The sequence below is a fragment of the Tachyglossus aculeatus genome, chromosome 10, assembly GCF_015852505.1.
Source record: "Tachyglossus aculeatus isolate mTacAcu1 chromosome 10, mTacAcu1.pri, whole genome shotgun sequence".
In the NCBI taxonomy this organism is placed as follows: domain Eukaryota; kingdom Metazoa; phylum Chordata; class Mammalia; order Monotremata; family Tachyglossidae; genus Tachyglossus; species Tachyglossus aculeatus.
In genome coordinates, this window is record NC_052075.1 from 1,045,037 (window position 1) to 1,057,814 (window position 12,778).

A 12,778-nucleotide genomic window follows, 5' to 3' on the forward strand; every position below is an offset into this window, starting at 1 on the left:
GCTCGCCCAAGGTCACACAGCAGAGAAATGGCGGAGGAAGGATTAGAATAATAATAATGAGGGGGGTATTTGTTAAGCCCTTACTACGTGCCAGGCACTGTACTAAGCCCCGGGGTGGAGACAAGCAGATCAGGTCGGATCCAATCCCCGTCCCACGAGGGGCTCACGGTCTCCATCCCCGTTTGACGGACGAGGTAACCGAGGCCCAGAGAAGCGAAGGTCACGCAGCCGACGAGTGGCGGAGCCGGGATTAGAACCCAGATCCTTCCGGCTCCCAGGCCCGGGATCTAGCCGCTAGGCCGCACCGCTTCTCCGTTTATTGCGGAGGTGGTGGAGGTGGTGGTTGGGGTTGGGGGGCGACGGCCGTGGCCTCCTTTTTCCCTCAGGGTGGACACTGGAGGCCCCGGCCCGAGGGATGACTCCTTTTTATTCCGCCGGCGAATTTCCGGGGAGCCAAGCCGGGGTCTCCGGGCGTCCCGGCTTGTGTGCGGGGGGAAGCTCCTTCCCTCTCCTTCCCGGCTCCCGGGCTCCCGCTCCTTGGGGGGCGTCCAGCAGCTGCTTCACGCTCTGCCTGAAGACGAGGCGGGGGTCCGGCCCGGACAGCGGGGGGCACGCGCAGCTCTCCCGGAGGTGGATGGCCTAAAGGAGACGGACAGACGGGCAGATGGACGTCGGTCAGGGCGGCAAAGTGCGCGCACCATCGGAGTTCCCCCTTTTAGACTGTGAGCCCACTGTTGGGTAGGGACTGTCTCTATATGTTGCCAACTTGGACTTCCCAAGCGCTTAGTACAGTGCTCTGCGCACAGCAAGCACTCAATAAATACGATTGATTGATTAACAACTCTGGGAATTGAGACAGTGAGCCCCAAGTGGGACGGGGACTGTGTCCGACCCGATCTGCTTGTATCTAGTACAGTGCCTGCCACATAATAAGTCCAAATAAGTGGGAAGCAGCGTGGCTCAGTGGAAAGAGCACGGGCTTTGGAGTCAGAGGTCATGGGTTCAAATCCCGCCTCTGCCACTTGTCAGCTGTGTGACTTTGGGCAGGTCACAACTTCTCTGTGCCTCAGTTCCCTCATCTGTAAAATAGGGATTAAGACTGTGAGCCCCACGTGGGACAACCCGATCACCTTGTAAACTCCCCAGCGCTTAGAACAGGGCTTTGCACATAGTAAGCGCTTAATAAATGCCATTATTATTATTAAATACCATTATTATTATTGTTTTTATTCTAATCCCGGCTCTGCCGCTTGTCCACTTGTCCGGCATTTGGTAAGCGCTTACTATGTGCCAGGCGCTGAACTGAGCACTGGGGCGGAGGCAGGCCCATCAGGATGGGCACGGCCCCCGTCCAATCTGGGGCTCGCGGTCTTCACCCCCGTTTTCCAGATGAGGGAACTGAGGCCTGGAGATGCGGCGTGACCTGCCCAAGGTCACGCAGCGGATGAGTGGTGAAGCCGGGATTGGAACCCAGCTCCTTCTGACACTCGGGCCTGTGCTCTGACCATTAGGCCACGCTGCTTCACGAGCGCGTGGGGGGTCTGCATGCACGCAGCTGGTAGCGTGGGTGCCCGGCCCTGCCTTTTCCAATCCTAATTACCGTGACATTTGTTAAGCTCGCACTCTGTGCCAAGCATTGTATTACAGGCACTGGCGGAGATGCAACAGAAGCAGATCCTCGTACCAAAGGCGGCATCTGTTCAGCGCTCACCCTGGGCCAAACACCACGCTAAGCACTGGGGTAGATACGGTCAGAGAAGCAGCGTGGCTCAGTGGAAAGAGCCCGGGCTTGGGAGTCAGAGGTCATGGGTTCAAATCCCGTCTCTGCCAATTGTCGGCTGTGCGACTTTGGACAAGTCACTTCACTTCCCTGGGCCTCAGTTCCCTCTTCTGGAAAATGGGGATTAAGACTGTGAACCCCCCGTGGGACAACCTGATCACCTTGTAACCTCCCCAGTGCTTAGAGCAGTGCTTTGCACATAGTAAGTGCTTAATAAATGCCATCATTATTATTATTATTATTCTCTGGGCCTCAGTTACCTCAACTGGAAAATGGGGATTAACACTGCGCGTGCCCCTGTGGGACAACCTGATCACCTTGTAACCTCCCCAGCGCTTAGAACAGTGCTTTGCACATAGTAAGCGCTTAATAAATGCCATCATCATTATTATTATTATTCTCTGGGCCTCATTTCCCTCATCTGTATGTTGCCAACTTGTACTTCCCAAGCGCTTAGTACAGTGCTCTGCACACAGTAAGTGCTCAATAAATACGATTGATGATGATGATGATGATGATCTGGAAAATAGGGATTAAGACCGTGAGCTCCAAGTGGGACAATCTGATCACCTTGTATCCCCCCCCAGCACTTAGAACAGTGCTTCGCACACAGTAAGCGCTTAACAAATACCATCATCATCATTATTATTATTATCAGATTGGACACAGTCCCTGTCCCATGCAGGGATCACTGTCTAAGGGGGAAGGAGAACGGATATCGGATTCCATTTTACAGAGGAGGAAACTGAGGCCCAGAGAAGTGAAGCGACTTCCCCGGGGTCACCCAGCGGACAAGTGGCGGAGCCGGAATTAGAACCCAGGTCCTTGCGACCCCCAGGCTCAGTCTCTAGCCACTAGGCCACTCTTGGGAGAGCCCCAGGCAGACTGGAAGCTCACGGAGTAGGTGGGGGGGATCTGCCAAGGCCTCGCGGCCTCCGACCCCCAACCTTTGACCTCCCGCGCCCCTTGACACCCACGACGCCCAGACACAAGCAGTTTCCCCGGCCTTCCCCTTCCTCCCGACCGCTGCCATCTGCTCCTCTCCGCTCTCTAGAGAAGCCCGCTGTTGGGTAGAGACCGTCTCTATATGTTGCCAACTTGTACTTCCCAAGCGCTTAGTACAGTGCTCTTACTTCCTTTATTTATTTATTCATTCATTCATTCATGCATTTATTATTGAATATTAAATTTATTAAATAAATTATTATTTATTTATTTATTTTACTTGTACATATCTATTCTATTTATTTTATTTTGTTAGTATGTTTGGTTTTGTTCTCTGTCACCCCTTCTAGACTGGGAGCCCACCGTTGGGTAGGGACCGTCTCTAGATGTTGCCGACTTGTACTTCCCAAGCGCTTAGTCCAGTGCTCTGCACACAGTAAGCGCTCAATAAATACGATTGATTGATTCTCCCTCCCCACAGACCTGTATATATGTATATATGCTTGTGCGGATTTATTACTCTATTTATTTTATTTGTGCATATATATGTTGCCAACTTGCACTTCCCAAGTGCTTAGTACAGTGCTCTGCACACAGTAAGCGCTCAATAAATACGATTGATTGATTCCCCCTCCCCACAGACCTGTATATGTGTATATATGTTTGTGCGGATTTATTACTCTATTTATTTATTTTATTTGTGCATATATACGTTGCCAACTTGCACTTCCCAAGTGCTTAGTACAGTGCTCTGCACACAGTAAGCGCTCAATAAATACAATTGATGATAATTATTCTATTTATTTTATTTTGTTAATAAGCTTTGTTTTGTTGTCTGTCTCCCCCTTCTAGACTGTGAGCCCGCTGTTGGGTAGGGACCGTCTCTATGCGTTGCCAACTTGGACTTCCCAAGCGCTTAGTCCAGTGCTCTGCACACAGTCAGCGCTCAATAAACACGATTGAATGAATGAATGAGTGAAGCGCTCAATAAATATGAACGATTGAATGAATGAAGGAAGGAATGAATGAAGCACTCAATAAATACGATTAAATGAATGATTGAATGCTCTCAGCTGTGCTGGGGAAAGGAAGAGAAACCCAGGGGCTGGGGGAGGGTCTGCAGACCCCCCGCCGCCCCCGCACACGGGCTGAACGCTCTCCCAGTGAAGGAAAACACACACACACACCCACGCTCGTATACACAACACACACACTCACACTCGTATACACAACACACACACTCACACACACTCTGCCTCCTCTCTCTCTCCCTCTGCCACTTTGTGGCCAGATCCAAGTTCCCTGCTTGATTCCTCCCACCGCTTGCTGCTCTGGGCTACTGCCAGGGGCTCTGGGCTACCTCCGGCCTACAACAAGGTGCTCAAAAAACATTTCTGGCTGAGAAGTTGACGGGGCTATTGAGCATCTACCGGGTAGGTACAAGAGGAGCTGAGGAAGCCCCACCTCCGCACGTAGGAAGCGCTCAATAAATGCGAGAGATGGATTGATTGATGAAGAGAGAAGTATCCTAATCCTTCCCACACGCGCTCACGTAATCAAAAAAGGGAGGAGAAAATGGAGGCCCCAGGAAGTGCTCAATAAATGCGAGTGATGATCGATGGACTTCAAGGCCCTACTGAGAGCTCACCTCCTCCAGGAGGCCTTCCCAGACTGAGCCCCTTCCTTCCTCTCCCCCTCGTCCCCCTCTCCATCCCCCTCATCTTACCTCCTTCCCTTCCCCACAGCACCTGTATATATGCATATATGTTTGTACATATTTATTACTCTATTTATTTTACTTGTACATATCTATTCTATTTATTTTATTTTGTTAGTAGGTCTGGTTTTGTTCTCTGTCTCCCCCTTTTAGACTGTGAGCCCACTGTTGGGTAGGGACTGTCTCTATATGTTGCCAACTTGGACTTCCCAAGCGCTTAGTGCAGTGCTCTGCACACAGTAAGCGCTCAATAAATACGATTGATTGATTGATTGATTGACCGATGAAGAAAGAAGTACCCTAATCCTGCCCACGCGCACTCACGGCCTCATAAAGGGAGGAGAAAATGGAAGGCCCAGAGGGGGTGAAGAGACTCCCCCGAGGTCACCCAGCAGAGCGGGGACTCGAACCCAGAGCGCTCCCGTTCCCGGGCCCCACGCTTGGGCCGCGTCGCCTCTATGGGGTGGCCGGGGGGAGGGTCGCCCCCTGCATAGCCCACTGTTGGGTAGGGACCGTCTCTATATGTTGCCAACTTGTACTTCCCAAGAGCTTAGTCCAGTGCTCTGCACACAGTAAGCGCTCAATAAATACGATCGATTGATTGATTGATCCAACGTGGCTCAGTGGAAAGAGCCCGGTCTTTGGAGTCAGTGGTCATGGGTTCAAATCCCGGCTCCGCCAATTATCAGCTGTGTGACTTCGGGCAAGTCACTTCACTTCTCTGGGCCTTCGTTACCTCATCTGTAAAATGAGGATTGACTGTGAGCCCCCTGTGGGACTTCTAATCACCTTGTAGCCTCCCCAGAGCTTAGAACAGGGCTTGGCACATAGTAAGCGCTTAACAAATGCCATCATCATTATTGTTATTATTATTATCCGCCCCCCGGACCCCGGCGATCTCCGTTTCTGGCTGACCTGGGCATCCCCACATTCGGTCGGCCTTCCCTCCGGACATCCACCCAAGAACGCGGGCCTTCACGCCGTCCGTCCGTCCGTCGCCTCCGTGACCCCTCCCCGCCCTCGACCCCCCGCACCCGGGACAGGGGCCGGGCCAGGGACCCCGAGGGCCGGAAGCGGCCCGCCACTGCGGGCAGGCTAATTTTACAACGGTCCCGGCCCCCGACGCCAACAGGCTGACGGAGCCATCTGCTCCCCAGTTGGCACCCGTGTCGTTATGGCAACCGGCACGCACACGCCGCCGACGGGGGCTAAATTTAACAGATCGTTCCAAGTAAATAACAGCAAAACGCCGCGGCTCATCGGCTTCAGGCTCGGTGGTCCTCCGTCGAGGCGGGAGGTGCCGGCATCTGGCGCCCGGAGCTCGGGTCCTGGCAGGTGTCCGCCTCCGGTCGCCCCGAGCCACCGGTGATGCTCCCCTCGGAGCCTGTAGGCCGGGGGTCAGGAATATGGCGTCCCACACCAGCATGTGCCTCCTGACAATACTGGCCCTTCCCGCCTCCCTCGACTTCCAGAATGCTCTCCGCTGGCGGGACTAGAACACGGCCTCACCTCGGGAATCGGGAAACCATTCCCGGGCCCCGCGGGAATCTGACCCTGCACCGCCTCCCTGCCGGTTCATTCGTTCCTTCATTCGCTCGGCCTTGTTGAGCGCTTACTGTGTGCAGAGCGCTGTACCAAGCGCACGGAAGAGTACGATAGAACGACCGACGCACCCATTCCTGCCCACAATAAGCTCACACAGCCTAGAAGGAGAGACAGACATTAACAGAAATGAGTATGAATTCATTGAATTGTATTTATTGAGCGCTTACTGTGTGCAGAGCGCTGTACCAAGCGCACGGAAGAGTACGATAGAACGACCGACGCACCCATTCCTGCCCACAATAAGCTCACACAGCCTAGAGGGAGAGACAGGCATTAACAGAAATGAATATGAATTCATTGAATCGTATTTATTGAGCGCTTACTGTGTGCAGAGCACTGTACTAAGCGCACGGAAGAGTATGACAGAATGACCGACGCACCCATTCCTGCCCACAATACGCTCACACAGCCTAGAGGGAGAGACAGACATTAACAGAAATGAGTAGACGGATAAATGACAGGTACATACCTAAGCACTCTGAGGAGGGGATGGAGGATGAATTCATTGAATCGTATTTATTGAGCGCTTACTGTGTGCAGAGCGCTGTACTAAGCGCATGGAAGAGTACGATAGAACGACCGACGCACCCATTCCTGCCCACAATAAGCTCACAGCCCAGAGGAAGAGACAGACATTAACAGAAATAGGTAGATGGATAAATAAATGACAGGCACATACCTAAGCGCTCTGAGGAGGGGAGGACGAATTCATTCAATCATATTTATTGAGCGCTTACTGTGTGCAGAGCGCTGTACTAAGCGCACGGAAGAGTACGATAGAACGACCGACGCACCCATTCCTGCCCACAATAAGCTCACAGCTCAGAGGGAGAGACAGGCGTTAACAGATATAAATAGATGGATAAATAAATGACAGGCACATACCTAAGCGCTCGGAGGAGGGGATGGAGGATGAATTCATTCAATCGTATTTACTGAGCACTTACTGTGTGCAGAGCGCCGTACTAAGCGCACGGAAGAGTACGATAGAACGACCGACGCACCCACTCCTGCCCACAATAAGCTCACAGCTCAGAGGGAGAGACAGGCATTAACAGATATAAATAGATAGATAAATAAATGACAGGCACATACCTAAGCACTCTGAGGAGGGGAGGGAGGATGAATTCATTCAATCGTATTTACTGAGCGCTTACCGTGTGCACAGCACTGTACTAAGCTCTTGGAAAGTACAATTCGGCAACAGGATGAATGAAGGAGCAAGTCCCGCTACAAGTCCGGGGATGGACGGACAGATGCCCACCGAGCAATCCCTCAAAATCAGGCTTTTTTCCCCTAGCAGGGGTGGGAAATTGTGAGAGTCTCCACAAGAAACCACCTCAGACAAGGATGCAGACGCGAAAACAGGGCCAGGCACCGCAAACATCAGACCGAAGCCCTCTTCCCCCACCGGCTCCCTCTCCCTTTGGCGTCCTCTACGCTCTCCTATCTGTGACCTTCGGACAGTTGATAATTCGCCCCATCCCCAACCCCACGGCGCTTATGATAATAATACTAATGACTGCGGCATTTCTTAAGCACTTACTATGTCCCAGGCACTATACTAAGCGATGGAGTGGACACAAGCAAATCATCATCATCATCATCAATCATATTTATTGAGCGCTTACTGTGTGCAGAGCACTGTACTGAGCACTTGGGATGTACAAATTGGCAACACATAGAGACAGTCCCTACCCAACAGTGGGCTCACAGTCTAAAATTAGGTTGGACCAAGTCTCTGTCCCACGTGGGGCTCACAGTCTCCATCCCCATTTTCCAGATGAGGGAACTGAGGCGCGGGGGAAGTGAAGTGACTTGCCCAAGGTCACCCAGCAGACAAGTGGCGGAGCCGGGATTAGAACCACGGCCTTCCGACTCCCAAGCCCGGGCACTATCCGCTCTGCCATGCTGCTTCTATAATAACAGCATTTATTAAGCGCTTACTATGTGCAAACCACTGTTCTAAGCGCTGGGGAGGTTACAAGGTGATCAGGTTGTCCCCCGTGGGGCTCACAGTCTTCATCCCCATTTTCCAGATGAGGTAACTGAGGCCCAGAGAAGTGAAGTGACTTTCCCAAAGTCACCCAGCTGACAAGTGGCGGAGCCGGGATTTGAACCCATGACCTCTGACTCCAAAGCCCAGCTCTTTCCACTGACCCACGCTGCTTCTGTAGGACTTTGAAGGGGCGGGGTGGGGAGTCATTGCCTGTTGGATTTGAGGAGGGAGGCCAGAGGAAGGACGTGAGTGAGGGTTTAGTACAGTGCTCTGTGCATAGTAAGTGCTCAATAAATACCGTTGATTGATTGACCAAGCAACAGAACTAGCGGGAGAGAGAGAGAGAGGAATGTGTGCATGTGTGTGTTTACACTTGCCATCATCCTTTCAAGTCACAATTTGCACCCACGACAGACCTTCTCTTCCGTCCGTCCTCCCGGCTCACAGGACAGACACAAATCCATGCCAATTCAGCTCGATTAAATATTAATCTGGCAATTAACTGGTTTTTGAACATCTGCTGCCCTGTTAACTTGGGCTTAGCCACCGCCCTTCCCTCTCCCTTTAATAATAATAATAATAATAATAATAATAATAATAATAATAATAATAATAATAATAGTGTTGGTATTTGTCAAGCACTTACTATGTGTCAAACCCTGTTCTAAGCGCTGGTGTAGATACAAGGTGATCAGGTTGTCCCCCGTGGGGCTCACAGTCTTCATCCCCATTTTCCAGATGAGGTACCTGAGGCCCAGAGAAGTGAAGCGACTTGCCCAGAGTCACCCAGCTGCTAAGTGGCAGGGCTGCAATTAGAACCCATGACCTTTCATTCATTCATTCATTCAATCGTATTTATTGAGCGCTTACTGTGTGCAGAGCACTGTACTAAGCGCTTGGGAAGTAGAAGTCGGCAGCATGTAGAGCCGGTCCCTACCCAACAGCGGGCTCACAGTCTAGAAGGGGGAGACAGACAACAAAACAAAACATCATCATCATCATCAATCGTATTTATTGAGCGCTTACTATGTGCAGAGCACTGTACTAAGCGCTTGGGAAGTACAAATTGGCAACACATAGAGACAGTCCCTACCCAACAGTGGGCTCACATTCTAAAAGGGGGAGACAGAGAACAAAACCAAACATACTAACAAAATAAAATAAATAGAATAGATATGTACAAGTAAAGTAAATAAATAAATAGAGTAATAAATATGTACAAACATATATACATATCTGACTCCAAGCCCGGGCTCTTTGCACTGAACCACACTGCTTCTACGATGGGTTTCTTCTTTAATGGGTTTGGTCGGACTTGCAAGGACCATTCATTCCCTCATTCAATCACATTTATTGAGAGCTTACTGTGCGCAGTACTAAGCGCTTTGGAAGTACAAATTGGCAATATATAGAGATGGTCCCTACCCAACAGTGGGCTCACAGTCTAGAAGGGGGAGACAGACAACAAAACAAAACATATTAACAAAATAAAATAAATAGAATAATAGTCTACCCAACAATGGGCTCACAGTCTCATTAAGGTTTCGCGCCAAGCGCCAGGCTGTTAGCATCTCCCGGGTGCCTCGGGCCGGACTAGGGTGCGAAAGAAAATGGAGGATCTTGCTTCCCTGCGTTCACCCAGAAAAGACAGTTCAAAAAATCTTTCATTCTTGGTCCCTGTTTCCGGGAGGGAGGCAGGGTGGTCTAGCGGAGAGAGCCTGGGGCTGGGAGCCGGAGGACCTGGTCAAGCAGTGTGGCTCAATGGAAAGAGCCCGGGCTTTGGACTCAGAGGTCATGGGTTCAGATCCCGGCTCCGCCAATTGTCAGCTGGGTGACTTTGGGCAAGTCACTTCACTGCTCTGGGCCTCAGTTCCCTCATCTGTAAAATGGGGATGAAGACTGTGAGCCCCACGGGGGACAACCTGATCACCTTCTTGTTACCTCCCCTGCGCTTAGAACAGTGCTTTGCACATAGTAAGCACTTAGAGCTCATTGTTGGGTAGGAACCATCTCTATATGTTGCTGACTTGTACTTCCCAAGCACTTAGTACAGTGCTCTGCACACAGTAAGCACTCAATAAATATGATTGAATAAATGAATAAATGCCATCATTATTATTATTATTATTCATTCGTTCTCCCCCTTTTAGACTGTGAGCCCGTTGCTGGGGTCTCTTTTTGTTGCCAACTTGCACTTCCCAAGCGCTTAGTCCAGTGCTCTGCTCACAGTAAGCGCTCAATAAATACGACTGAATTCATTCATTCATTCAATCGTCTTTATTGAGCGCTTACTGTGCGCAGAGCACTGGGCTAAGCGCTTGGGAAGTACAAGTCGGCAACAGATAGAGACGGCTCCTACCCAACAACGGGCTCACAGTCTAGAAGGGGGAGACAGACAACAAAACAAAACAAGTAGACAGGAATCAATAGCATCAAAATAGCTAAACAGAATTATAAATCTATACACATCATGAATAAAATAAATAGAATAATAAATATGTACAAATATACACAAGTGCTGTGGGGCGGGGAAGGGGGGGTAGAGCCAGATGGAGGGAGTCGGGGCGATGGGGAGGGGAGGAGGAGCAGAGGGAAAGGGGGGCTCGGGCTGGGAAGGCCTCCTGGAGGAGGTGAGCTCTCAGTAGGGTCTCTGTCACTGACCTTCTGGGTGACCTCGGGGGACTCGACTTCCGGTTCTGGGCCTCAGTTTCCTCCTTTGTCAAATGGGGATTTAATACCCGTACTCCCTTCCACGGGGGTAGGGACTCTGTCTGACCTGATGATCTTGTATCTACCCCTCGCCCCCTCCTACCTCTCCTCGCTGCTCGTCTACTACAGCCCAGTTTGCACACTCCACTCGTCTACTACAGCCCAGCCCGCGCACTCCGCTCCCCAAATGCCAACCTTCTCCCTGGGCCCCCATCTCGTCTTTCTCGCCCACATCCCACCTCCAGCTTGGAACGCCCTCCCTCCTCACATAATAGTAATAATGGTGCTATTTGTTAAGCATTTACTACATGCCAAGCATTGTTTTAAGTACTGGGGAGATACAAGGTGATCAGGTTGTCCCACGTGGGGCTCCAAGTCTTAATCCCCATTTTACAGATGAGGGAACTGAGGCACAGAGAATAATAATAATGACGGTATTTCTTAAGCGCTTACTATATGCCAAGCACTGTTCTAAGTGCTGGGGTAGATACAAGGTGATCAGGTTGTCCCCCGTGGGGCTCACGGTCTTCATCCCCATTTTCCAGATGAGGGAACTGAGGCACGGAGAAGTGAAGTGACTTAGCCAAGGTCACACTGCAGAGGTCTTGGGTTTTAGACTGTGAGCCCACTGTTTTTAGACTGTGAGCCCACTGTTGGGTAGGGACTGTCTCTATATGTTGCCAACTTGTACTTCTCAAGCGCTTAGTACAGTGCTCTGCACACAGTAAGCGCTCAATAAATATGATTGATTGATTGATTGATTGATTCAAATCCCAGCTCCGCACTTGTCAGCTGTGTGACTTTGGGCAAGTCACTTCACTTCTCTGTGCTTCAGTTCCCTCATCTGGAAAATGGGGATTAAGACTGTGAGCCCCACGTGGGACAATCTGATCACCTTGTAACCTCCCCCAGAGCTTAGAACAGTGCTTTGCACATAGTAAGCGCTTAATAAATGACATCATTATTATTATTATTATTCTCTGTGCTTCAGTTACCTCATCTGGAAAATGGGGATTAAGACTGTGAGCCCCCACCATGGGACAACCTGATCACCTTATGCTCATTCATTCATCCAACTGTATTTATTGAGCGCTTACTGTGTGCAGAGCACTGCGCTCAGCGCTTGGGAAGTCCAAGTCGGCGACACCTAGAGACGGTCCCTACCCGACAACGGGCTCACAGTCTAGAAGGGGGAGACAGACGACCAAACAAAACATGTGGACCGGCGGCATCAGAATAAATAGAAGTAAGGCTGAAGGCACATCATTAACAGTGGAGAATCAGCGTAGCTCAGTGGAAAGAGCCCAGCCTTTAGAGTCAGAGGTCATGGGTTCGAATCCCGGCTCTGCCACATGTCTGCTGTGTGACCTTGGGCAAGTCACTTCACTTCTCTGAGCCTCAGTTCCCTCATCTGTAAAACGGGGATTAAGACGGTGAGTCCCGCGTGGGACAACCTGATCACCTTGTATGCCCCCAGCGCTTAGAACAGTGCTTTGCACATAGTAAGCGCTTAACAAATGCCGTTATTATTATTATTATTATTATTATTAACAAAATACAATAGCAAATATCCTCCCCAGCGCTTAGAACAGTGCTTTGCAAATAGTAAGCGCTTAACAAATGTTATTATTATTATTATTATTATTATTATTAGCCCTCCCAGGCCCTGGTTCTGGGCCTACTCAGGTCTTGTGCCCACGCCCCGCGCCCCGCTGACCTCGGGGATGAGCCCGTCGAGCTGTTGTGCCCGGTTGGCGTGGGATGGGTGGGTCGATAGCCACTGGGGGAGGCGGGCATCGCCCTGCAGCACAGTCGCCAGCTCCATCTGTTGCCAGAACACCGAGCTTGCCCGCACGTCCACACACGCCTGGAGGACACGGGGACAACCATGACACCCGTCAGACCACCAAACCCCCCCACCCTGCGACGCCACACCAGCCGGACAACCGCGGACCTCCCCCGCATCCCTGTCCGGCGTCCTTTTTTTTTTTTTTAATGGTACTTGGCAAGTGCTTACTACGTG

General features: G+C 50.9%; 1 protein-coding gene across 1 annotated transcript in view; it reads right to left on the reverse strand.

Moving 5' to 3' along the window:
- Positions 1-306: 306 nt before the first annotated feature.
- OMA1 (OMA1 zinc metallopeptidase) overlaps positions 307-12,778 on the reverse strand; it is a 34,243-nt gene continuing 21,771 nt past the window's right edge. Inside the window, exons 8-9 of the mRNA XM_038753112.1 lie at positions 12,473-12,622; positions 307-639 (exon numbers count right to left, since the gene is read on the reverse strand). Of these exons, the coding sequence (XP_038609040.1) occupies positions 427-639; positions 12,473-12,622 (363 nt within the window). The 3' untranslated portion in view covers positions 307-426. The remainder of the gene's footprint in view (positions 640-12,472; positions 12,623-12,778) is intronic.